This window comes from Pleurodeles waltl, chromosome 3_1 (genome assembly GCF_031143425.1).
Source record: "Pleurodeles waltl isolate 20211129_DDA chromosome 3_1, aPleWal1.hap1.20221129, whole genome shotgun sequence".
In the NCBI taxonomy this organism is placed as follows: Eukaryota; Metazoa; Chordata; class Amphibia; order Caudata; family Salamandridae; genus Pleurodeles; species Pleurodeles waltl.
The window spans coordinates 1,635,987,649-1,636,015,585 of record NC_090440.1 but is presented as its reverse complement, the minus strand read 5'-3'; the positions used below and the strand labels follow the sequence as shown (position 1 = coordinate 1,636,015,585).

General features: G+C 47.1%; 1 protein-coding gene across 1 annotated transcript in view; it reads right to left on the bottom strand.

Annotated features, from left to right (window-relative positions):
- Positions 1 to 27,937, bottom strand: part of MYO3B (myosin IIIB) — a 1,099,693-nt gene that overhangs the window by 490,510 nt on the left and 581,246 nt on the right. Inside the window, exon 17 of the mRNA XM_069221545.1 lies at positions 13,963 to 14,040. Within this exon, the coding sequence (XP_069077646.1) occupies positions 13,963 to 14,040 (78 nt within the window). The remainder of the gene's footprint in view (positions 1 to 13,962; positions 14,041 to 27,937) is intronic.

The window sequence follows — 27,937 nt, the reverse complement described above, 5'->3', positions numbered from 1 at the left end:
TCCTCTGAGTCTTCCTCCTCTTCACTCTCCGCAGGCTCCACAGCTGCTTCAACACCACCATCTGCACCATCCTCCTGCAGGAAAGGAACCTGACGTCGCAATGCCAGATTGTGAAGCATACAGCAGGCCACGATGATGTGGCACACCTTCTTTGGTGAGTACATCAGGGATCCCCCAGTCATATGCAGGCACCTAAACCTGGCCTTCAGGTGGCCAAAGGTCCTTTCGATGATCCTCCTAGTTTTCCCATGGGCCTCATTGTACCGTTCCTCTGCCCTGGTCCGGGGATTCCTTACTGGGGTCAGTAGCCAAGGCAGGTTGGGGTAACCAGAGTCACCTATTAGCCACACACGTTGTCTCTGTAGCTGCTCCATCACATAGGGGATGCTGCTATTTCGCATCACATACGCGTCATGCACTGACCCTGGGAACTTGGCATTTACATGGGAGATGTACTGGTCAGCCAAACAGACCACCTGGACATTCATCGAATGATAACTCTTTCTGTTTCTGTACACCTGCTCATCGTCCTTTGGGGGTACCAAAGCCACATGGGTCCCACCAATGGCACCAATGATGTTGGGGATATGTCCAAGGGCATAGAAATCACCCTTCACTGTAGGCAAGTCACCCTCCTCTGGGAAAATGATGTAGCTCCGCATGAGTTTCATCAGGGCAGACAACACTCTGCTCAAAATCTTAGAAAACATAGGCTGAGACATTCCAGATGACATGGCCACTGTGGTCTGGAATGACCCAGTTGCCAAAAAATGGAGGACTGACAAAACCTGCACCAGAGGGGGAATCCCTGTGGGTTGGCGGATGGGGGACATCAGGGCTGGCTCCAGCTGGGCACACAGTTCATGGATAGTGGCACGGTCAAGTCTGTATCGAAGTATTATATGGCGTTCTTCCATTGTCGACAGGTCCACCAGCGGTCGGTACACGCGAGGATTCCTCCTTCTCATCGCAAGTCCCAGCGGACGGTGCCTAGGAAGGACAACATGGAGCACAGAGTCAGGCAAACCACAGGTACGTACAGACAGCTTGCACAGTTAAAGAATGGCAATGGGTTGAAAGGCGTGTATGTGTGGCAATGCAAGGCCTAGGCCTGTGTGTCGCAGTCAAAATTAAGCCATGTAGGCCCTTGAAATGGCGGCTGCCTGACCTGTGAAGTGGGACAATGGGATGTGAGGTCAATGCGCTGGCAGGGCACACCGTGGCGGTAGGCGGTCGAAGACCGCGGCGCAAAGCCGCATTGGTTAACATTGAAGCCTATGGGTTTCAGGAGCCAATGACGATGTGCGCCGGCGGTCGCGGTACGCACCGCCGCGGGCGTTACCGCCATTTTCTATCTGATTAATCACTCGAGACCTGATCATCCACAGGAGAGGACCTATACTGCAAGTGCTGCTGTGACCTCGGTCTGGAAGATACAATGGCTGCTGCGACTGGGGAAAGGGCCCCTGCCTTCACGTCTGAAGAGTTGGAGAAGCTCGTGGATGGGGTCCTCCCCCAGTATGCGCTACTCTACGGTCCTCCAGACCAACAAGTGAGTACACCGGGTGCACATGGAATGGGCTATGCCTGTGTGGATTGGGGTGGATGTAAGTTGGTGGGGTGGGGGGCGAATGAGGAGTGCAACGCCCGACAGATGAGAGCATGTGCCATATGGCAAAGTTGGTGGGGGGGGCCAATTACATCTAACATGCAGGTCATTGATGATTTCCTCCTTTCCACCCTGTACATGTCAAATAGGTCAGCGCCCATCAGAAGATCGAGATTTGGCGTGCCATCGCCAAGGAAGTCCGGAACTTGGGGGTCCACAACAGACGGGGCACCCACTGCCGCAAGAGGTGGGAGGACATCCGCCGCAGAACAAGGAAGACCGCAGAAACACTGCTGGGGATGGCCTCCCAACCTAGGAGGGGTGCCAGTCGCACCATGACCCCCCTGATGTCCCGGATCCTGGCGGTGGCCTACCCTGAATTGGATGGGCGCTTTAAGACATCACAGCAGACACAAGGGGGTGAGTATCAGCACATTCTCCTATCTTTCTGCGCAGTGGAGGCGTCTGGGTGGGGGAGGAGGGCTGTGGGTGACATTAGGCCAGGGCGCTTTCTGTAGTGTAGTCCTCTCCCTTAGGCATGGCCCTGTGCCCCCGGCCCCCACCTCTGTAGGGTGACAAGTACAGCCATTGAAGGTCCAGCATCTCCCATGTGCGCGTTTGACGTCTCTTGGCCTGTTGTCCTAGTCAGTAGTACTGAGTAGTGTACCCTGAATGCGCGGCTTAGTGCCATAGGCTCCTGTGTCTGTCCTCTCCGCCAACGGTGTTGACATTGCATGCACTCAACCTGGTCTTCTTTTTTCTCCCCCCACCCTTTCTCTTCATCTTCTTGTGCATGTGTGCATTAGCATCATCAGGCGGAGGAGATTTGGCATCGGAGCACGAGGGAGCTGCAGGACACAAGGCCCCGGTGGGCCCAGGAACAGACACCGAGGGCACCAGTGATCCGGAGGGCGAGGGGAGCACCACGACGGGGACCGCTGGTGAGAGCAGCGACAGCGACACGTCCTCGAATGGGAGCTCCCTAGCGGTGGCGGCAACATCCGTGCCCCCCGCCTCTACAGGTACAGCCGCCACCCAGCGCACCAGCCCCGCCCTCCCAGCAGCCCCTCAGTCTTCGCTCCGTGCCCGTTCGCCCAGGAAGGCGCGCGTCTCCTTCGCCCCAGGCACCTCAGCCCCTGCCCCTGTTGCCCCTGTTGCCCCTGCTGCCCTCAGTGCGGAGCTCATTGACCTGGTAAGGACGCTCATTGTTGGGCACACGACCCTTTTGAATGCCATCCAGGGTGTGCAAAGGGAGGTGCAACAGAGCAATGCGTACCTGGAGGGCATTCATTCGGGTCAGGTTGCCCATCAACGAGCGTTCACTGCTCTGGCCTCAGCACTGACGGCAGCCATTGTCCCTGTTTCCAGCCTCCCTCTTCTTACTGCCTCCAGCCTTTCTCTGTCTCCTGTTCCTCAGCCTATCCCATCCACTCCATCAGACGAGCTTGCACACACCTCAACACCCAAGAGCAGCTCATCCAGACACAAGCACCACAGATCCCACAAACACTCACCCAAGCAACACACAGATGCAGACATGCCAACAGCCACTGCCAACCCTGTGTCCCCCTCCTCCTCGTCTCCCTCCTCCCTCCCTGTGACGTCTACACTCACACCTGCATGCACCCCAACATCAGCCAGTGCTTCCATCACCACCTCACCCTCCAGTACAGTCCACACTCGTGCAGTCACCACCCCCACTGCCATTTACACGTCCCCTGTGTCCTCTCCCACTGTGTCTGTCACCCCCTCTTCCAAGACACACAAACGCAGGCAGCCACCCACCCAACAGCCATCCACCTCACGACAGCCTACAGCACCAGCACCTTCACCCAATGACAGCACACCTGACTCTCCTACAACCACCTCCTCTTCCTCCACTTCCATCTCCATTTCTCCTACCCTTTACCTTGGCCCTAAAAAACTTTTCCTGGCTAACCTTGACCTCTTTCCCTCCGATGAGCTCCCCCCTCCATCTTCAAAGAGTCTCAAGAGCACCGCAGCCACCACCAGCCCAGCTTCGGGTGTCACTGTTGTGCATGGGTTCTGGAGCCCACCCTTTGCCAGCAGTGACACATCGATCAGCAGCAAGGGCACGTCCAGCCCCCCCCCGGCAAGAAGACCCGCAAAAACAAGGGCCGCCGTGCGAGGACCGACAGGGCTGCCCCCAAGGAGCAATGTGCGGCCACTTCACCACCCACACCATCTAGGGGAGGCAAGGGCCCGAGAGCCCCATCAAAGGAGCGGAAGGGCAGCAGGAGCGCGGAGAAGGTGGACCCCACATGTCACATCCCAGCTGGGAAGGAGGACACTAAGGAGGCCAGGAGTCCGTCCCCGAAGGGTCCAGAAACGTCACAGTCCGAGGGCGACTGAGCAGGGAGTCCAGGCCAGGTCTGGCTCCCTTGACCTGCTGGATGTGCACCGCTGAACAGGGCCCGCCCTGGAGAAGAGCACCGCTGAACAGGGCCCGCGGTGCAGAAGAGCACCGCTGAAGAGGGCCCGCCGTGGAGAAGAGCACCGCTGAACAGGGCCCGCAGTGCAGAAGAGCACCGCTGAAGAGGGCCCGCCGTGGAGAAGAGCACCGCTGAACAGGGCCCGCCGTGGAGAAGAGCACCGCTGAACAGGGCCCGTGGTGCAGAAGAGCACCGCTGAAGAGGGCCCGCCGTGGAGAAGAGCACCGCTGAACAGGGCCCGCCGTGGAGAAGAGCACCGCTGAACAGGGCCCCGCCGTGGAGAGGAGCACCGCTGAACAGGGCCCGCCGTGGAGAAGAGCACCGCTGAACAGGGCCCCGCCGTGGAGAAGAGCACCGCTGAACAGGGTCCCGCCGTGCAGAAGAGCACCGCTGAAGAGGGCCCGCCGTGGAGAAGAGCACCGCTGAACAGGGCCCCGCCGTGAAGATAGGCACCGCTGAAGAGGGCCCCGCCGTGAAGATAGGCACCGCTGAAGAGGGCCCCGCCGTCTCAAGCACCGCTCCGCTGGGCCCTTCTTCTCAAGCACCGCTCCGCTGGGCCCCGCCGTCTCAAGCACCGCTCCGCTGGGCCCTTCTTCTCAAGCACCGCTCCGCTGGGCCCTTCTTCTCAAGCACCGCTCCGCTGGGCCCTTCTTCTCAAGCACCGCTCCGCTGGGCCCTTCTTCTCAAGCACCGCTCCGCTGGGCCCTTCTTCTCAAGCACCGCTCCGCTGGGCCCCGCCGTCTCAAGCACCGCTCCGCTGGGCCCTTCTTCTCAAGCACCGCTCCGCTGGGCCCTTCTTCTCAAGCACCGCTCCGCTGGGCCCCGCCGTCTCAAGCACCGCTCCGCTGGGCCCTTCTTCTCAAGCACCGCTCCGCTGGGCCCTTCTTCTCAAGCACCGCTCCGCTGTGCCCGCCGTCTCAAGCACCGCTCCGCTGGGCCCTTCTTCTCAAGCACCGCTCCGCTTGGCCCTTCTTCTCAAGCACCTCTCCGCTGGGCCCTTCATCTCAAGCACCGCTCCGCTGGGCCCTTCTTCTCAAGCACCGCTCCGCTGGGCACCGCCGTCTCAATCACTGTTTATGGTTCACTGTGCCCACCATGCCTCCTCCTTGACCAGTGGAGACTGTCATCCACCTGATGGACTGTGGCTTTGCACTCCCCAGGATGGTACAGTGGGCAGCCCACCCACTGTAGAGACATTGAGAGACTGTGGCTTTGCACTCCCCAGGATGGTACAGTGGGCAGCCCACCCACTGTAGAGACATTGAGAGACTGTGGCTTTGCACTCCCCAGGATGGTACAGTAGGCAGCCCACCCACTGTAGAGACATTGAGAGACTGTGGCTTTGCACTCCCCAGGATGGTACAGTGGGCATGGTGGCTCCTCGTGGATCTGGCGTCGTGGACTCATGTGGCTGTGGTGCCCCCCCCTTCCCTTCCCCCTGAGGTGCCTGTAGTTTTTACATCTGATGCCCCTGCAGTGTTCTCTCCAAAGGACTCAGGTCTCCTGTGTGGGCTTTGCCCTTGTTTCTCAAAACTTTGGCCCACGGACATGATGAATTTGTAGGATGTGCAGGACTTGTTACTTCAGTTATACACTGATATGTATGTCATTTGTTTTCTTGTGAATATCTTTCATGGTTGTACGATATTTTTCAGGAGCTTTTTGGTACATAAATATTTATTCCAAATTTGATTATGTCCTAGCATTTTTCAGGGGTGTTTGGGTGGTGTCACTGTGACTTGTTGCTCTGCATTGGTGTGTACATAGTTGGGGGGGGGGGGTCGCATATGTGTGTGCCCGTAACCTTTCGTCCTCCCCCCTCCCGTGTGTCGTAGGTGCAGTACTCACCGTTGTCGTCTGCGCCGGACTTCGTACTCGTGGTAGATGAGAAGGTAGACGAGAGCAGGTAGGATGTTTAATTCGGGTTCCATGCTGTCCTCCTTCCTCCTGGAGTGCGTTGTGGTGAGCGTTTTCCCATTCGTAGTCTGTTTCCGCCGTGTTTTTATCGGCGGTGCTCCCGCCCCGGAAAAGGTGGCGGATTGGTGAGTTGTGATAGGGTGGGCGGTACATTGTCTGCCGCCTGGCTGTTGGCGGTGACCGCCGCGCTGTTTGTTTGTACCGCCGTGGCGGGCGGAGTGTTAAAGTGGCTGTCTGTGTTGGCGGTTCCCGCCAGGGTCAGAATTCCATATTTTTTACTGCCAGCCTGTTGGCGGGTTGGCCGCCGCTTTAACACCGACCGCCAGGGTTAGAATCACCCCCATAATGCTCAATGCAAGATATTCTACATGTTGCACTACTTATGTGATGTCCCTGAAAACCAATAAAGTTTATTATTAAAAAACACCAGGACGGGCACCATAACTCTTCTTACACCTACCCCAACCCACCTAACCCCTTGAACCCTGGCAATTACCCCGACAAAAAATATCTCTGTCACTTAGGCTCATACATGTTACTCACATACTAGACTCACATGCAGTCTTTCCTCTAAATTGTCCTTGTTAATTCTGCCTTTTCTTTTGATTTCATCCACTCTTATTTTTTCCATGTGTTTACAAGTTTCTCTTCTCATCTTTTGTTTTAATTTTTCTCTATTTTCAGTTGCTTCCTCTTTACTTTTTCCCCTTGCACCTCCCTTTTTCCTGCAGCCTCTGTTAATGACTATGTTATCCTCAACAGTAGAGAAAGCAACTAACAGGCTTATCTTCTGGCTTAGTGGGGATATGGGATAAAAATACTTAACCTGTAAAATTGTTCTTAATTCCCCCATTTGCATTTATCAAAGAATGAGAAAAATGTAAAATGGATCCTTTTTACTTACGAAATAATGGACTTTAAAAATATTGTTTGAAGGGTCTTCTCATCCTCTTTTGTAAGGTTGTAGGAGTCTATCATAGCTGCCTCTTTTTCCAGTTTTTAGGTCGAAGCCTACCAGACAGCGCAGCTGGCTTGTTTTCAAAGAGATCTTGGGGACATTCAGAAAGCTTCGCTGGGAATACATTCTGCTGATTGCTTACTATTGGCTTTGGGTTTGAAACTCACATTTGCTTGCTTTTTATGTCCTCGCTTTATTTGCTTTAGGCTGTACAGCATATCTTTGACCATCCTGTGGAGCACAGCCTGTTCTCAATTGTTCCTTTTATCCTTCCAGGAGTGTTTGCTTTCTGTAAATAGGCCTTTACATTTTGTTCTTATCTTGTCACAACTGCTGTACATTCAAGGACAGAGGTCAAGTGTCAGGATCAGGTTCTGTCTTCTGATGGAACTTGATGCTTACTTTTCTTTCTCTGTCTTCCAAGTGAGATGAATTATGTGATTATTTTGCTGGGTACTCATGTGAGAAGAAAGGCTGTAGGATATTATTTTTTCTACCACACCACAAAATTTAAATGTCTATAAATGAACTGTACAAATATTTCAGTATATATCAGAATTAGGAATGCACAAATGAAGAGTTTTTTTGTAATTCTTATGTGTGGAGAAAACATATACTTTATTACAATCAAAACAAATCAACACACTTGGTGATGTCATTTCCACACATTATTGTGTGTGTGCTGTATAGATGTATCAGTAAAACTGTATGTTTGTGCACATTAAATGGTCATTTGCAATTGAAAATGTGCTTTCTGTAATGGCGGTGCACTACCACACCATGCATACTCCACTCTAAGCGCTTCACTTTACAACACTCTATCCTAGTTCACTCTACAACACTCTAATTCACAACACACTACGACACTCTATTCTCCTCTACTCAATGCCACTCCACATCATTTAACTCTATTCTACTCTATATAATGTAAATGTAATGTAATTTAAATTCGTACTTGTAAAGCGCACTCCGACCCTGAGGTATCGAGGCGCTGAACACATACCGCTGTGGAACCCCTCCTGGATTTTCCCTGTGAGGTGCCCACTCCTGGACAACCCCCAAGGTGAAGCCAGGCATCCCAGCGCTGTTGGGGCTGTTGTGGAGATTAAGCAAGCTATTGCCCAGAGTTGCAGAGTGAGACCCATGAATTAGATTAGGCACCGAGGCGAGAAATCGCCTGTCCAGGGAAATTGAGCCCAAGAACCGCCGAAGCGGGAATTGAACCCTGGTCCCGGGCTAGATCTCTGCATTAGGGTCTGCCTCTCTAACCATTATGCCACCCTTATGCCACTCCACTCTATGACACTCTACTCCATTTAACAACACTCTACTTAACATTATGCCACTCTACTCTACTCTACTCTATGCCATTGTACTTGACTCATTCTATGCCACTCAACTCTACGCCGCTCCTGTCTATGACGATTTACCCTTTGGTACTCCAATATATGCCACTCTACTCTATGGAAGCTCCACTCTATGCCCCCTCTATCTACAATGCTCCATTTTACGCCACACAACTCTACTCTATTCCAATCTATACCACTCCTCTCTACACATTTCAATACACTCTATGCCACTCTATACCACTTCACTCTAAGCCACTCTACTCCACTCTGTAACACTCCACTGAACTTTATTCCACTTTTCAACACTAAACTCCACTCTACGATACTCCACTCTATGGCACTCTACTCCATTCCACTCTACTCCACACTACAGCACTGAACTCCACACCACTCCACTCTACGATGCTGTACTCCATGCTACACCAGTCCACTCTACGCCACTCCACTCTATGACTTTCTACTACACTTCATTCTAGGCCACTTCACTCTAGGCCACTTGAACTCTACGCTGCTCAACTCTATGACACTCAACTCTATGACACTTCACTCTACGACACTCCATGCCACTCCACTCTACGCCACTCTATGCCTCTTTGCTCCACTCTGCACTCTATGCTACACTACTCCACTCTCTGACACTTTACTCCACTCTATGCTACGCCACTCCACTCTATTGAACTCCACTCCACAGCAGCCCACTCTACTCCATTCAACAACACTTTACTCCACTTTATGCTATTGCACTCTACAACCCCCACTCTATGTCACTCCACTCTATGACACTGTACTCCAGTCTATGAAACTCCAATCTATGACAATTTTCTCCACCCTATGCCACTCTACATCACTCAACTCCAGTCTATGCCACTTCACACCCCTCCCCTCCACTTAACTCCATTCTTTGACACTCTATGACACAACACTCTACTCCACTTTATTCTACTCCACTTGATTCCACTCCACTGTACGGCGGTCCACTCCACTCTATGACACTTTACTCCACTTTATGCAACTCCACTCTATTCCACTCTATACCACATCACTCTAGGCCACTTTAGTCCATTCTATGACATTCCAATCTATGACACTTTACTTCAATCCACTCCACTTCACTCTACAACACTCTAGTCCACTCTATCCCACTCCACTATACAACACTTCACACTAGGCCACTCATCGACACTCTACAACCATCCATTCTATGACCCTCCTCTCTATGACTCTCAACTCTACAACCCTCCACAATTTTGTTATACTTTATTCCCTTCTCTATGACAGCCTACTGAATGACACTTCACTCTATGACAGTCCATGATACTGTACACCACTACAATCTACAACACGCTATGACAGCCTATGCCACTCCAATGTATGGCACTCTGTGCCACTTTACTCCACTCTACATCCTCAACGCTATGCCACTCCACTTTATGACACTTTACTCCGCTCTATGGTACACCACTTCACTCTACTCTGCGGCACTCCACTCTATGACACTGCACTCTACAACACTTTACTCCACTCTATCCTATGCCACTCTAGCCCCTCCACTCGATGTCATTTGTCTCTACTCCACTCCACTCTACACCAGTCTACTTCTCTCTTTCCCACTCTACGCCACTCCACTCCAAGACACTCCCCTTTACAACACTCTATGACACTCCACTACAATTTACTCTGCTCTACTCCACTCCACTCTATGCCCGTCCACTCTATGCCCCTCCACAGCTATGAGCCTCCAGAACACTGTAAGACACTCTACGACACTCTACTCCAATCGTTGATATTCTACTCCACAACACTCTGCTACATGCCACTCTATGTCACATTATGCCACTCTGCGCCACACTACTTCACTCTATGCCACTTCACTCCACTTTATGCCACTCCACTCTATGACACTTTACAACACTTTACTCCACTCCACACTTTACTCCACTCCCTGCTACTCCACTCTTTGCCACTTCACTCTATTACACTCTACAACACTCTACTCCACTCTAAGCCACAACACTCTATACTCCTCTATTCCTCTCTATGCCCAGTCACCCTACACCCCACCACTCTAGACCGTTCTATTCTGTGCCCCTCCACTCTACACGACTCCACTTCACTCTACACCATCCCACAACACTCTTCTCTAATCCATGATACTCCACTGTACTCCACTCTGTGAAAGTCCACCCTAGAACACTCTGAGACACAACACTTTATAACACTCTATGCCAATCGTCGACAATCCACTTTGCGCCACTCTTCTCCACTCTATGCCACTCCATTCCACACCACTCTCCTCTACGTCACAAAAACTTAGCCATATTGAACATCAGCCATATTGGTGTACAACATAGCTAAAACACATTGGCATAGCCAATAGCTGTTGTATAGGCTAGAGCTATTGGCGTTGCCAATGCTTGTTATTTGAGCTATTCACAGGTTGATTTTGCTGTTTGTTTCTGTTTATCTGATGCATCAATCAAAGTGTGCCAAGTGAACGATATAAAATGACTGAAGTAAAAAACTACTGTGCAAAAGCAGAACTCATGTACGCTGTGCAAAAGGGCAGGTGTGGTTGAGAAACACTCTATTAAAAAAACAGGGTTTAGGGTACATGGTCTAAAGCGTTTGACCAAGACATAAGACATGCTAGGAGATATACTATGTAAATGTAAGTCCCCTGGACATGCATGCAGAGCACACATTTTTAGGCAGAGTTTCCACCTTGCCCAGGACACAATGTCCACAATAGACAATGAAGCAGATTATGCACAAATTGCCACTGGACATGATGTGAAAAGCACAGTTCGTGGAGTAGAATGTGCACGTGGCATACCACGCAGTGCAAAGCACATTCTGAAGAGCAGTTGGTGCACAACACATGCTACGGGAAACACTTTGCCCATGAAGGGGAAATTTACAAACCGACTGCATATACTGTCCGTGCAGGATTAAAGGGGCAACACACAAACTGTGGAATTAAGTGCCCGCATAACTAAATCACCTTGCACATCACAACACATACTGCATGTGCACAACAATTCTAACAACTGCGTAGAACTGGTGCAGCCTAAGTGATTCTTTTATACGTTAAAATAGTGTTCATTTGGAGATAATGTCAAACATTCGATTTTCATACCTTTGTGGCCTCAATCAGTTTTAAGTTGACAGGCAATTTCTGTAAAATTACACATGGTATTTGTTCATAGTACTAATGCTTAAAAGTGATTGATAACACAAAATACAGTGAAAAATGCGAGTCTTTTTAGTTTCAAATAAAAACGGATGTTCAGCGGTTGATTTTCAATCTTTCAAACTGCAGGCTTCCACCACCAAACTCACTTCTAGTTTACCAGTGTGCAATCTCCTCCCTCCCATTGTTCTTCAAGACTACACACAGAAATCACTTCATGCTTCCAGAGAGCCCCAACAGCTAAAAGCGGCCGCAGAAACGCTTAAAACTTGCCCTTCTTGCCATAACAAATAGAAAACAGTACATAAGTCTTTACCCATTCAGATACTGGATCAGCCCCATTTTGCTGTCATGCACAGCATACTTTGTCAAAATGCCCCCCCTGCTCAATAAATACAATATAAATTGACTCAGACTGCACTAAGTTTGCATTTACAACCAAATTAAAGGCCCGAGAATTTCTTTCTCTGACTGAAAAGTTAGAGTATTTTGTAAAGTGAACTATACAGTACAATAATCTTGGTAGGGTTCAGGGATGTGTTGGGAAAGGTTGCAGGATGTCAGTACTTTCATAACACACACCAAAATGTAAATACTTGTAAATGAACTGTATAAATATTTCAGAGCATAGCCACAGTTAGGGAAGTATGAATGAAGCACGTGTTTTTTAAATTCAGAAGTGTGATGGAAACAAAGGTTTAATATGACAAGACACATCAGTTAGTGTTATGCAAATGAAGTTCTTGCTGAAACAAGATTTCCATGCAGTATTGTTTGTGCAGTGGCGGCTCCTCTGTTTGGGCGGAGGAGCTTTGCCACCCTCCCCCGCCAGCAGCGGCAGCTGCAAAACCTTTTAAAGGAAACAGTAATAAACTTTGTTTATTATCGACTTCTTTAAAAGGGGCGGGCCCCGGGGGTGATGTGCAAAGAGGCGGGAGTGCACAACACTCCCCCTTCACAGCGAATGTGTGTTTGGCTGGCTGTCTCGGGCTGGCCAAATACACATGCGCTGTAGGCTCTCTCCAGGCCAGCAACGCAGTTGCTGGGCTGGCGAGAGTCTGCACAGGCTCCCAGTCTGCCTGGGAGCAGCCTGGCTGGGCGCTCCCAGCCAATCCTGACGCTGCTCTGATTGGCGCGGCAGGCTGGGAGCCTGTGCCTGCAGAGGCAGAGGAGCGTCAAGGGACAGAGGCGCGGTGGAGGAGGTAAGTGTTTTTTTTTTAATTGAATGTTTATAACCCTCCCCCCCCTCCTGTGCCTCCCGTGCCTCCCCGCCCTGTCCCTTCCACGGTCCTTGAGCCGCTACTGTGTTTGTGTAAAAGTGTATGTCTGTGCAAATTTAATGGCCATTTCAATGGAAAATATGCTGTCTGTAAATGGCAGTGGAATACCACACAATGTTTTAGAAATATGTTTGGGACATCATTACTACTCTGCTAGTGAATACATTTGCTAGGCTTGGTCTTTGTGTTACATTTGGTTTTCGACATTCTCTATGACTTCAGTGATGTAAAATCGATGGCAGCACCCCTCCTCTGAAAATTGTTCCAGCACCATTAAACCTAATGTATAAAATAAAGTTTAGATTTTTAGGACAGCTGTTCATGGTGTGAAAACTGTGGAAACATATCTTTAGGAGGACTTTTAGAAGGTCATCCAAGGCTGCTTTGTGATATTAGATGCTGTGGACTTCCAAGCTTCTGAAAACGTACTTGCTGACATAGGCCACTTTGAGGCTTCTACCACCTGCTTCCGCCAGACTCCACCACTAATCCTGCTTTACCATTTTATCAGACGTAAAGATAGAGTAAGAGCTGACCATTTTAACCTATGTTCTATTCTGCCTACTGGAAGGACTTGACAAAACAGCGATGAATTTGTCACCGCCCGAGGAGGCTCCTGTCCTCAGAAATACTCAGGGCATGTCCATGGACTGTGAATGTGTGAAGGGGTTTACATGAAAAGCGCCCATGGCACATGCGCAATCCACGGAGCCCTGCATACCTAATTTGTGCTGCAGGCGTGCACTTTGCCCCGTCCGCAGCACAGTCTTCGGCAACGGTAATGAAAACAAACGAAGTGACATATCTTTCATTTCGTCTATTTACATTATGGCTGCTCAGTTCTATATAGCATACATTCTCCTTCTACGCCTAATGGGGATTGGTGGGTCAAAGCCATAGTACGCCATAGCGCTCCGTAGGCACTAGCCGCTACTGAATGGTTTCACATGGCTCTCCCTGCTAGGGTCATATGAAAAAAAGCATTTCTAATAATGAAGGTCAATAATGAAGAAAAATGCTTGCCTACAATACCAGAGACCACATTTAATAAAGTTTTGCACGGGAGCTTGCATGAAGCAAAATATAGCGTTCATTTACGTTGCATTTTAAAGGCCCACTAGCACAGCACTACATTGTGCTGCGTTGTTCAAGACTCTGCGTAAACTTTAGTAACTGTGGGCTTAGATAGACAGACACTGTACATACCCTGAAGTAGGAAGCCACGGTTTGTCGCTTCATATTAGTCGTTTCTTCTGGATGTCGCATCATCTCCATGGTGTCAATCTGGCGATGAGATTGGTGTTAAAACGTTTAATAGATATTATTTTTTATTCAATAACAGTCAGTCATAAGATGCAAACGATATCAATATTTCATTACAATTAATTTTTCATGCAAATCTGAAAACACTTCCTGATTAGGTTTTCTTTATGCATACCGCAGATTTGTCAAGAGAAAACTGTCAAGCTGTTATGAGACCAACATCAGAAAACAAATGCAAACAAGGTTGGTTAGTGGTGACTGTGAGGGAGCCCGTCTAGTGCTGATTGCAGTGGGACTTCCGAGGTTCACACTTCACAAAGAGCAACCCGGAATAAATATATATATATATATATATATATATATATATATATATATATATATATATATATATGCTACTCACTGACACTCACAATGACGTTAACGAGCATTGTGATTAGAACGCACAATTAAAATGCAGTTATGGTTACTCTCACTACCTCCCCTTTTAGGCATCGAAAATATAAACTTGTTGTGATCGTGGCAGCTTTAAGGTTACAGTGCTTGCCATAACCATTACGGGTCAGATGCAGAGGTTTTCAGTTCCTATTTCTATCCATAATTGTCTTTACCGTATGTTTTACCATTGGTTTTTAGAGGGTTTGTAATGAATGACAATCCCATTGTGCCCTTCTGCAGGCCTCATGACACTTATAATTCCTCATACATCCCGGAGGGTCACCCGGAGATTTGGGCTGCTTTCATTAGCTGGAGTCACTGAGTGAAAACTAGGTTGTTGGTGTACATTATGATGACATAAAGCACTGAAGTGAAGTCCCCAAATGTTTAAAAGTTGAATGACTTACGCTTCAAAGTATTACAATTATGCAACATCAAGCAGACACGTTTTGCAGAAAACTTGAGCGTTTTTATCCCCTGAATGTGCAGACATGAAGTTATAGTATTTGCAATAGGGCATCTATGTAAGGTGCACCTCCGTGCTCCTTAGTGCTACCTGGACCCTGTCCCTGAGTGCACTCCTTTCCCCCAGCTCTCAGACAAGGCAGTTCAAGGTGATTAGTGGTCAGGTTCCAAAGAGAGGCTTTCTGAACCTGAGAATGGCGTGTTAGTAAATATTGAAGAAAGCTCTACAATCCAACCCATTTGTTGGTCAGAAGCCAAGTCCTCCCTGTTGACAAGGTCTACCCAGTCGTCTGTCACTTGAAGCTGTAGTGACAGAACTGGCATTTGTCCAGGAATAGTTACAAGCCCAGTTCCCGCTCTGACCGCAGCCTTTCAGGAGTATTTTCTTCTTTCCCTCTAATTTGAAAACAATGATGGCGTCTAGATAAAGAAGGACCCAGAGGGAAGTCAGGTCTCGAGGTGTGTGTCCCATGATCCTATGGGAGTGGCAGCGGCTCCAGAGAGTATTTTGGCATCTTCACAGAACACCAGCAGGAAAAATGCGTTCAGAATAATTAATTATCAAACTGAAATATATCTACATATCTTATGTTTACCGAAACAACAAAAATTTTATGTCAAGACCGGTGGCTACTATTATGCTTTTCTTTCCTTGCTAGAATTTAATAGCAACAGTTAGGAACAACAAATACATTATAAATCCAAAGTGGCGAAGGTTACAAACTAATGGGAAGCAAAACGTATGTGACAACCAATCAGCATACCATATACAATATAATGACGTCACTTTTCTTGCTGCTCGCAATCAAGTTAAGTACTACATTCCATCTTGTTTATACAATATTTTAATTTGTGTTTATTTATCTGACATATGGCAATATCTGTAGCTTGATAGATGTGCGCTGCGCGCCGTTTCGGTCTCTTTTTATTCCCTTCAGATGGCACGTTGCCACGCTGTTTGTGAGCGCTGTTTCCCTGGCGCTCCAATTCTAAACCGTTCCTCAGACAGCGGTCGCCATTTTATACTGCTTCTGAGGAACGACACACTCAAACTCACCGCACTTTCAGGTCTTATTTATTGCCCATTATTGTTCTAGGAAAAGCGGATTTCCTCTCTGCCCCTCTCAAGCCTCGTCTGCTTCTTTTTTTTGGCAACAAGGACCCAAACAACCACGCCCCATACACACACCTTTTGGCCTCATTTTACCACCCACAGGCGGAGTTTACTCCCTACAGTCCACTCCCTTAAAAATTAACCCCTTCACTGCAGGATTCTTCTGTAGTCTTGGTTTATTTCGATTTCACCATTTGTTATGGAGATTGATAGCTCTCCTTTGATGCAGGATGCCCTGATGAGGAGAATGCAGTTAAAGAGGAGTTGAATAATTTTATTCAAGCCTCTGTATAACAGGCAATTTCGGCCTTTATGGTAAAATTATCAAAACATTTAGAGAACTCTATTTTTAATATGATGTCAAAGACGATTTTGTCCCAGTCTGCGGGGAAAAGCAGAAAGCACTATTCAGCCAATATTCAACATAAAAAACAACATAAATTGGGGCTCCTGGTCAGTGGGGTTCCCTCACACGAGGCAGAGGACGTGGCGCCTCACAGGCCTCCTTCTAAGGAGGGTAATATTCAAGACAAACAGAAAATCATCCATGAAACGCAAAACTAAATCCAATCACATTTCCTCCCCTATTATAGTTTCCACCATTCCAGATACGGATGATGATTTGGCTGATATTTATTCAGATAATGACTTAGCTGACAATGGCAACAAATAATTTTTATCTCCTCCCCAGCTAAGAAACTCAAAACAACACCACAAGATATTTAAAAACCTAAGACCATCACAGATTCTGTAGAGTCCCTATGTGTGATCACAGTCATATTCACCTACCGAACTCTACCGAGTGGGTCCCTGTGGATCATGTTGGGGAATATGTAGCATCCAGATTACGTTTTCCTCTGGACAAACACACTAGGGCCAAACTAAGATCCGAATACCCTTGTCCTTCTTTCCCTCAAAAAATTGCAACTACCCCTTCCATTGATCCAGCTCTTCTAATCTTCTTTTCCAAATTGGCAAGGATCCACGCAACGGTGTGGGTAAGGCATGGTCCTCATGTTAGAATAAACTGCAGGATGTTGTTGGCCCACTTACCCGCATTTTCGACCTGGCAGAGGCGGCTAGGTTAGAAGACAATACAATTGATCCTGAGGAATTATCTCTTTGGGTCCAAGGAGCTGTTTGCTTACTATGCAATGCTAATCCTGCTCTAACCCATGAACATAGAAAGGGACTCCTGCTTAAATTAGATCCAAAATTGGTAAATTCGGCAACAATGGATCCTGGTGTCAAGGCGAACGGCCTACTCTTCCATGACTCTTTCATAAAAGAGTTAGGCAAATACGTTTCCACCTTTGCTTCTTTAGATAATGCTCAACAGTCTCTGAAGAAAATATTTTCCCCACGGGTATTTGCCAGGGCTTGCAGAGGCACAGCTGGTGTTTGGGAAAAGACATCAATCCCTTTTCAGCAAATGTAACCTTTATTATTAACTTTTTAGCGGCAGAGGCTAGCAAAGGAAATTCTTATCTTACTATCCATCTGTATAGGTCAGCAATCTCTTCCAACCACCGTACATCAATGGAAAACCAGTGGGAGAACATCCTCTTGTTTGCCGGCTTTTACAGGGAGTACATTTTTCTAATCCCCCTCTTCCCAAATGCAGTCAATTATGGGATGTAAATATTGTTTTAAATCTGTTTCTGTTATGGCCCGATAATTCTCTTCTTTCTTTAAAAATGCTATCTGCAAAAATTAACAATGTTGTTATGCCTCATTTCTATTAAAAGACTTTCTTATGTTAGAACTTTAGACATTTCTTCTCATCAATTTATTCCAACAGGTGTTTTATTCACAGTGGTTCATTGTACCAAAACTAATCTCACATTGGTCTTTCACCCTTATTTTCCTGGCCGTCCCAAGCTGTGTGTTGGACAATGTTTGAAGGTTTAAGAACAGAAAACTGTCGATCTAAGAATGTCCTCCGTGTCTCAACTCTTTAACTCCTTTAGAAAACCTTATAAATCAGTGCCTCCCCCTACACTTGCTTGCTGGGTAAAATGGATCATGTCCCTAGCAGGCATTGATACTTCCATCTTTAGTGTCCATTCTTCCAGTGGAGCTATGGCTTCCAAGGCATTTTGGGCTGGTTCCCGATTAGAAGTAATTCTTATATCAGCTGACTGGTCTAATGACAATGTGTTTAGAGTATTTTATTGCAAACCTGTTGACAATAAGAGAAGCTCCGGTCTTGACATAAAATGTAGATTATCCTAGTAACTTATGAAGGAAAGTCTTAATTTTATTAAAGACACGGAGGCGAGTATTATCCCACCACAATTCTTTTAACTTCTTGTTTTTTTCCCACCCTGACAGCAGCTCCGACTCCTTCTCAACCTTCCTCATAACTCTGTTGTCAATTTTGCTGGATCCAAGCATGCTGATGTTCCTTCTCCAAGATTCTTTGAGATCCTGTTGGTTTCGTTTCTCCAGACAACTTACTGTTTCCTGGATTTATGAACTTTTGTCATGAACTTCTTTGTCTCATCATGGCTCTACTTACTTTGTTATCTATTTTGCTTTTATTTCGTTCTTATTAACTTCTCGAGCAAGAAAAAAGGGCTGTTCGCAGTTTTGCTTCCCATTGGCTTGTAACCTTCGCCACTTGGGATTTGTAGTTTATTTGTTGTTCTTGACTGCTGCTACTAAATTTTAGAAAGAAGAGAAAAGCATAATACTCGCCTTTGTGTCTTTAATCAAATTAAGATTTTCCTTCATATGTTACTATTAAAATCTACATTCATTGCGCTTCTGAAGCCTCAGGATTCATTTGTGCCTCAGTGGTAGTGCACTAACGATTTTTTTCTTCCTTCCGTCATGTTACCCTTACCATATTTTTAACTTTCATAAATGTGGGCCATTCATCCTTCACTGCATCTTTTATCAGGAGACACGTGGCAGTAGATACCGGGACTGGCTCTGACTAGCTGTAGATAGCCATCACAGCAGTGCCCTTGATTCATCTTCAGACAACTCCGTCTCCTGCCTTGGCCTCATGTACTAGGAGTCCGTATTTAGCCCTGCATTACTGTATGAATCATTTCTTCTTTCACTTATTCTTTAGTATCTTACCCCTCACCACTGTTAACCCCTAAGCTTGTTGCTGTATCCACACTCATCCCATCCCTCACTCCATTTGTCTGCACTCCCTTTTGTGGAATCCCATACAGAACAACACTCTGGTGTGTGGGCACTAGGTTTCAGAGCTGGATTGGGAGCCAAAGGCAGATCTGGCAAAGATGTTCAAACCAGCCCTTCCTTCTTCCTTCTCAATCTTTTATCTCTCTCTCTCTCTCTTTTGCTCCCTCCTCTCTGGTCCCCTCTGCCTGCTGTAATTATCCAGATAAAATGGAGAAAGTGACAGAGCCACCAACAGCTTTCACTAACGAGCGTTGACAAAGCCAATAGGATTCACCTTTTTTTTCCTTTTTCATTCTAGCTTACTAACTGGATTGTAAATATTAGAAAAAGTTTATAATAATGTTTGTTTTAAATTAGGTAAACCGTTAATAGTTGTTTATGTTGTGATGGATGTTTAATCAATAACCCAGGGTTCCAAACATGTAATTTGTACCTTATTTAATATGGCATTGTATTAGAGTGTAGTAATGTATACTTTGTAAAGTGCCAGTGCACCTACTGCTCCATTCAAATCATGCCCCTTTTAACTGCAAGGTAGCCGCAATTGTGACTGCCTGTTTAGTGGTAAAATATAGCAATATTTGGTGTTTAGAGAAGCTCTGAGAACTTTTGGTCCCAGTGCCACTGCCCCAGCTGCACCATTCAAATTACAACCTTAATGCCTGCAAGATAACTGCACGTGTCACTGCCTGTTTAGTACTACAATTTTGTAATGATTTGTGTTTAGTGCGATACCTAGAGTTTTTGTGCATGGCACCGCTGCACCATTCAAATCATGAACTTAATGCCTACAAGGTAACTGTACTTGTGACTGCCTGTTTAATAGTAAAATATAGCAATCTTTGGTGTTTAGAGGAGTTCTGATACTTTGTGGCACCTGTGCCACTGCACTTGCTGCACCATTAAAAGCATGACCCTAGTGCCTGCACGATAACTGCACTTGTGACTGCCTGTTTGGTAGTAAAATAGTGCAATATTTGGTGTTTGGAAGGGTTCTAAACTTTTGGCCCCGCTGGCACTGCACCTGCAGCACCACTAAAATCATGACCCTAATGCCTGAAAGATTACTGCACTTGTGACTGCCTGTTTAGCAGTAAAATATAGCAATATGTGGTGTTTAGACAAGTTCTGAGAACTTTTGGGCCCTGTGTTACTGCACCTGCTGCACTATTCAAATCATGACCCTAGTGCCTGCAAAATAAGTGCACTTGTGACTGCCTGTTAATAGTAAAATACTGCAATATTTCGTGCTTATACAAGTTATGACAACATTTGGTTCCGGTGCCACTGCACCTGGTGCACCATTCAAATCATTACCCTATTGCCTGCAAGGTAACTGCACTTGTGACTGTCTGTTTAGTAGTAAAATCTAGTAATATTTTGTGTTTAGTGAGGTTCCTAGAAGTTTTGGGCATGGTGCCACTGCACCTGCTGCACCATTCAAATCATGACCCTAATGCTTGCAAGTTAACTTACTTGTGACTGCCTGCTTGTAGTAGAATGTTGCAATATTTCGTGCTTATACGATTTATGACAACTTTTGGCTCCTATGCCACTGTACCTGCTGCACCATTGAAATCATTACCCTGTTGCCTGCAAGGTAACTGCACTTTTGACTGCCTGTTTAGCAGTAAAATCTAGTAATAACTTGTGGTTAGTGAAGTTTAATAGAGGTTTTGGGCGTGGTGTCACAGCACCTGCTGTACGACTCAAATCATGACCCTAGTGCCTGCAAGGCAACTGTACTTGTGATTGCCTGTTTAGTGGTAAAACATAGCAACATTTGGTGTCTAAAGGGGTTCCTAGAGCTTTTGGTCCCAGTGTCACTGCAGCTGGTGCATCACTAGAATATTTACCCTATTGCCTGCAAGTTTACTACACTTGTGACTGGCTACTTAATAGTAACATTTAGCAAAATCTGTGTTTAAAGGGGTTCTGACACCTTGTGGCACCTGTGACACTGCACCTGCCTCACCATTAGAACCATGACTTTAGTGCCTGCAAGATAACTGAACTTGTGACTGTCTGTTTAATAGTCAAATATAGCAATATTTGGTGTTTTAGAGGAGTTCTGGCAACTTTTGGGCCTGGTGCCACTGCAACTGCTGCACCATTCAAATCAAGAGCTTAGTGCCTGCAAGATAACTGCATTTGTGACTGCTTGTTTAGTAGTAAATGTAGGAGGCTGGCCTGGCTTGTAGTGGGTACCAAGGGGTACTTACACTCTGTACCAGGTCCAGTTATCCCTTATTAGTGTAGAAGAGGTGTTTCTAGCAGCTTAGGCTGATGGAAGGTAGCTATAGCAGAGCAGCTTAGGCTGAACTAGGAGACAAGGAAAGCTCCTACTATACCACTGGTGTCATATGCACAATATAATAAGAAAACACAATACACAGATATACTAAAAATAAAGGTACTTTATTTTTATGACAATAAGCCAAAAGTATCTCAGTGAGTATCCTCAGTATGAGGATGCCAAATATACACAAGATATATGTACACAATACCAAAAATATGCAGTAATAGCAAAAGGAAGTAATGCAAGCAATGTAAAGTTACAGTAGATTGCAATAGGAGCACATAGGTATAGGGGCAACACAAACCATATACTCCAAAAGTGGAATGCGAACCACGAATGGACCCCAAACCTATGTGAGCTTGTAGAGGGTCGCTGGGGCTGTAAGAAAACAGTGAGGGTTAGAAAAATAGCCCACCCCAATACCCTGAAAAGTAGGTGTAAAGGGCACCTATATTCCCCAGAGAGCACAGAAGTCGTTATAGGGGAATTCTGCATGTAAGACCAACACCAGCAAAGCAACCAAAGTGGCTTTCCGGATGAGAGTACCTGTGGAACAAGGGGACCAAGTCCAAGAGTTGCGACAAAGTCGAGAGTGGGCAGATGCCCAGGAAATGCCAGCTGAGGGTTCAAAGAAGCTGCCACCAGATGGTAGAAGCTGTGGATTCTGCAAGAACGAAGAGGGCTAGAAACTTCCCCTTTGGAGGATGGATGTCCCACATCGTGTAGAAGCTTGCAGAGGTGTTCCCACGCAGAAAGACCACAAACAAGCCTTGCTAGCTGCAAGGGTTGTGGTTAGTGTTTTTGGATGCTGCTGTGGCCCAGGAGGGACCAGGATGTTGCCACTTGGATGAGGAGACAGAGGGGGTGCCCAGCAAGTCAGAGAGCCCTCACAGAAGCAGGCAGCACCCACAGAAGTACCAAAATGGGCACTTGGAAGAGGAGTGAACCGGAGCTCACCCAAAGACACAAAAGGGAGTCCCACGACGCCGGAGGACAACTCAGGAGGTTGTGCACTGCAGGTTAGAGTGTCGGGGACCCAGGCTTGGCTGTGCACGAAGGAAATCCTGGAAGAGTACACAGGAGCCGGAGCAGCTGCAAATCACGCGGTACCCAGCAATGCAGTCTAGCGTGGGGAGGCAAGGACTTACCTCCACCAAACTTGGACTGAAGAGTCACTGGACTGTGGGAGTCACTTGGACAGAGTTGCTGAGTTCCAGGGACCACGCTCGTCGTGCTGAGAGGGGACCCAGAGGACCGGTGATGCAGTCTTTTGTTGCCTGCGGTTGCAGGGGGAGGATTCCGTCGTCCCACTGGAGATTTCTTCAGAGCTCCTGGTGCAAGAAGGAGGCAGGCTACCCTCAGAGCATGCACCACCAGGAAACAGGCGAGAAAGCGGCAGGATCAGCGATACAAGGTTGCAGTAGTTGTCTTTGCTACTTTGTTGCGGTTTTGCAGGCGTCCTGAGCAGTCAGCGGTCGATCCTTTGGCAGAAGGTGAAGAGAGAGATGCAGAGGAACTCTAATGAGCTCTTGCATTCGTTATCTAAAGAATTCCCCAAAGCAGAGATCTTAAATAGCCAGAAAAGGAGGTTTGGCTACCTAGGAAGGAGGATAGGCTAGCAACACAGGTAAGAGCCTATCAGAAGGAGTCTCTGACGTCACCTGCTGGCACTGGCCACTCAGAGCAGTCCAGTGTGCCAGCAGCACCTCTGTTTCCAAGATGGCAGAGGTCTGGAGCACACTGGAGGAGCTCTGGGCACCTCCCCTGGGAAGTGCAGGTCAGGGGAGTGGTCACTCCCCTTTCCTTTGTCCAGTTTCGCGCCAGAGCAGGGCTGGGGGATCCCTGAACGGGTGTAGACTGGCTTATGCAGAGAAGGGCACCATCTGTGCCCATCAAAGCATTTCCAGAGGCTGGGGGAGGCTACTCTTCCCCAGCCCTGGCACCTTTTTCCAAAGGGAGAGGGTGTAACACCCTCTCTCTGAGGAAGTCCTTTGTTCTGCCTCCCTGGGCCAGGCCTGGCTGGACCCCAGGAGGGCAGAAACCTGTCTGAGGGGTTGGCAGCAGCAGCAGCTGCAGTGAAACCCCGGGAAAGGTAGTTTGGCAGTGCCCGGGTCTGTGCTAGAGACTCGGGGGATCATGGAATTGTCTCCCCAATGCCAGAATAGCATTGGGGTGACAATTCCATGATCTTGGACATGTTACATGGCCATGTTCGGAGTTACCATTGTGACGCTATACATAGGTAGTGACCTATGTATAGTGCACGCGTGAAATGGTGTACCCGCACTCACAAAGTCCGGGGAATTTGCCCTGAACGATGTGGGGGCACCTTGGCTAGTGCCAGGGTGCCCACACACTAAGTAACTTAGCACCCAACCTTTACCAGGTAAAGGTTAGACATATAAGTGACTTATAAGTTACTTAAGTGCAGTGGTAAATGGCTATGAAATAACGTGGACGTTATTTCACTCAGGCTGCAGTGGCAGGCCTGTGTAAGAATTGTCAGAGCTCCCTATGGGTGGCAAAAGAAATGCTGCAGCCCATAGGGATCTCCTGGAACCCCAATACCCTGGGTACCTCAGTACCATATACTAGGGAATTATAAGGGTGTTCCAGTATGCCAATGTGAATTGGTAAAATTGGTCACTATCCTGTTAGTGACAATTTAGAAAGCAGAGAGAGCATAACCACCGAGGTTCTAGTTAGCAGAGCCTCAGTGAGACAGTTAGGCATCACACAGGGAACACATACATATAGGCCACAAATGTATGAGCACTGGGGTCCTGGCTAGCAGGGTCCCAGTGACACATAACAAACATACTGAAAACATAAGGTTTTCACTATCAGCACTGGGCCCTGGCTAGCTGGATCCCAGGGAGACAGTGAAAACACCCTGACATATACTCACAAACAGGCCAAAAGTGGGGGTAACAAGGCTAGAAAGAGGCTACTTTCTCACAGTAAAATACTGCAATATTTGGTGCTCAGAGTAGTTATGGCAACATTTGACACTGGTGCCACTGTACCTGCTGTACCATTCAAATCATGACCCTATTACCTGCATGATAACTGCACTTGTGACTGCTGGTTTAGTTGTAAAATATGGCAATAATAAGGGCCAGATTTACAAGACCCTAGAGCCTCTTAGCGCCACACTAGCGTATTTTTTTTTTATGCTACTGTGGTGTTAAGTAGGCCATTCTCTTTCACCATATTTACGAAGTGGTGTAATGTTTGCATTACTCCACTTTGAGACCCCTTGTGGCACACTATGGCTGCGGCAGGCATAATGTATGCAAGGGAGGCGTTCCCCCGTAGGGAGGCCTGTAAAAATGGTGCAGTGAAATTTACAACATTTCACTGCTCCATTTTTAGCATCATTTTTAACACCTGTTAGGAGCAGGCATCAAAATGACACGCCTGCTACTTTCAATGGGCCTCCCTCTACTTTGCAGGATTAGCACAATTATTGTTATACTTAAATCAGGGTGCAAGAGTGTCTGCATTGCAGGGATTAAAGTTTTTGTACAGGAAGGGGCACCTTCCTGCACAAAAACAATCACAAGAGGCGTTTTCATCTTTTTATGTGTGCTGCAGAGTGCAGAATGCAGCACACATGCAAAAGTAGAAAAAGGAAAAACAAGGAGAAATAAAGGTATTTTTCCTCCTTACTCCTCTGCTACGCCTCTCCTGGGGAGGTGCAGGCTTTTGACATATTCTCAGGTTTACAAAATCCTGTTAATCTAGGAATTTGTCAAATGCCATCAGTGTTACGTGGGAACGCCCACCACAACACCCATGGCACGCCTCCCTATTGCAGGGTGAGACAACGCAGTTACCAGCGCTGGGTTGCCTTAGTCCATATCTACAAGGCCATGAAAAGCCATGCAGGGTGGCTTTACGTGGTCTTGTAGATATGGCCCTGCAGTGTGCGCTGCTAGACCATCACTAAAAGTAGCGTTCCGCCAGCATACAGCGGCTTGTAAATAAGCCCCTGTGAGCTGAACAGTTGCCTAATAGTGTACAATAATGATTGCCCAATCCACTGTTTATGCTTATTAAAAGAGAAACACTTTATTATACCAAAACAAAATACCACACAAAAGTATACTATCACAGGTAGTACAGGAAAACTAGCAAATATATATGTAATGTCTGTAATAATCTCACAAGTGCAGGATCTTTATGGACTACTGTTTCAGCAGTTGTCTGCAGACCAGTTCTTCAATGACCAAGTTTCTGGCAACTCTACCATAACTTTTCCAAATGCCAAATGTGCCCCAGTGTTTTTTTTAGCTCTGGTTCAAAGGTGTAGGAATTACCTGAGCATAATGGCAGTGAGGTCTGAAGTGGGAGGCCCTCACTCCAGAGTGCTGGCGTGAAGGGCTGCCTTCCTCAGATGTTGTTAGGTAACTCCGTGCAGACCAAAACTGGTCACCCAGTGCAGCTGCAGGCTTCAGTGAGGGAAAGGGCCCAAAGCAAAAGACTTACTCCAAAACAAGTGAAGAGTACAGTACACTCTCAAATGCTGATTATTTTTCAGTCTTTGCCATTCCTCCACACACTGAGAGAGTTAGCACAGAAAGCTAGTTGTCAGGGGGAATCTTTTGGTGGTGGGGAGACCCTCTGCAGCACTCAAATTGCTTCTCCCCCACCCCTTTTCTTCTTGGACGCAACACAAAGACGGTAATGTGGGAGAGTTTCAGTCTCACTTTTATAGACATGTTGCAGACAAGTCAAGGTCCTGGAACCCTCTCTTGCTTGTTTCAAGTGATGGTTTCTACAGCAGGTAGCGATGAGTGGTGTCTCAAACTAGAGCACCCAACATGAGCAGAATCACATGTGAATTCCATGTACCTGGGAGCCATCAGTCCTTGGGTTTTGCACCTCTGTGAGAGACAAAACAGAGTGCCCTGCCTGAAAAATGTTCTCTTCATAACAAAGGAGACCACTCAAGCAAAATGGAGGTCCTCAGGAATAGACACTGAGCAGGCTTCTGTTAAAAAGGTCACTGCAGCGTAAATAAAGCATCTTTGTTGCTATTGTCCCACACCTTACGGTCTCATACTAAACCCAAAGCTCAGGAATGTCAACAATACACTTTTCCAGTCTATGGGCATCTGGTGGCATGTTTTACCAGAGGCTATACTAAGTGAATGCCAATGGCCTCAAAGTCATACACCTGTATTTGACATGGAGTCGTTGTACCACTCATCATGTATACTCCTGTGCACACACCACTCACTCAGCACAGGCTCCTTGCACATCATGGAAGAGATAATGTTCTCCAGTGGGGCCGGAAACCATCTTATTTTTCAAGGACAGGAAAACCTATTGACCTGAGCTACAGATCAGAAAAATCTTATGCTCCATGGGTCTATGGACACAGATAGTCGAAGGCACAGTTGGTGTATCCCTCCACACCACTAAGCCATGCTCCAGATCACTCAGAACCTTTCATGTGGCTAAACATCAAAGCATGTGAGTGACATTAGTCTGCTCTGGGCACTACAAAATCTGGATACCAATGAAAACTACAGTTGAGTTACTCAGTTACCTGAGTTACCTACAGGAATTATTTCAGACAACTGTTACCTGTCATCTCCACGCCTTTGCCTTTCGTACATCAACTGCATGTAGCGCATGAAGGCAGAAAGGGAGGTATTTATTATATGTCACAGGTCACTCCTACATCAACTGTCGTTCCAGTTCAGCCATGATTGGCATGGACATCTGAGGTCTAGGCTGGAGTGTGTGACACTTTAAATATGCGCAAAGCCCTGTGAAGCATGTATGCACAACGTTGGATCCCTGACTCTGTGCCAAAAGCTGTACCATTCTCCTACAGTTCAACATTTTTTTGCCGGCTGCCATGATTTCAATGGAATTCAGACCAGGGACTTAGATGCTAACTCTACCCCTAGCTCTTTCAGTCAAATAAGAGTGCAAGGAATTCACAAATCTGAAATGATTGTAAGTGGGAGAGGGGAAAGGACTTAGAGAGAAAGGAAAGACTCCATAAGGGTCTTGCACAGCTAAACTTGGGAGCGCAGATGGAGGAAGGTGTGCGGCAAGGACCCTCAGACTGCAATGGGCTGACTGGTAGCCCCCATAGTCCTACAAGACAAGGTACCATTCTTCTAAATTTACTGTTGAACAACAGGATACAATGTCTTGCGAGTAACAGCAGACTGGCCTAATAGGGGATGAAAGTTTAAAGGCTGTGTCTAACCCCCAGGTGACTAGGATACAGTCAGTGAACCGAATAAGAAAATGTTCTCCTATAGTGAGGATGCCAGAAGCCAGGATGACTTGGTGTGTTTCAAGTTTGAGCAGGTGTTCCAGAACTGTAGCAAGCGAAACACATTATCTGTGGAGGACAGGGTTAAGCAAAACTGCTCTAACTACCCGAGGGAACCAAAGGGGAATAAAAGAAAAAAGGTGCA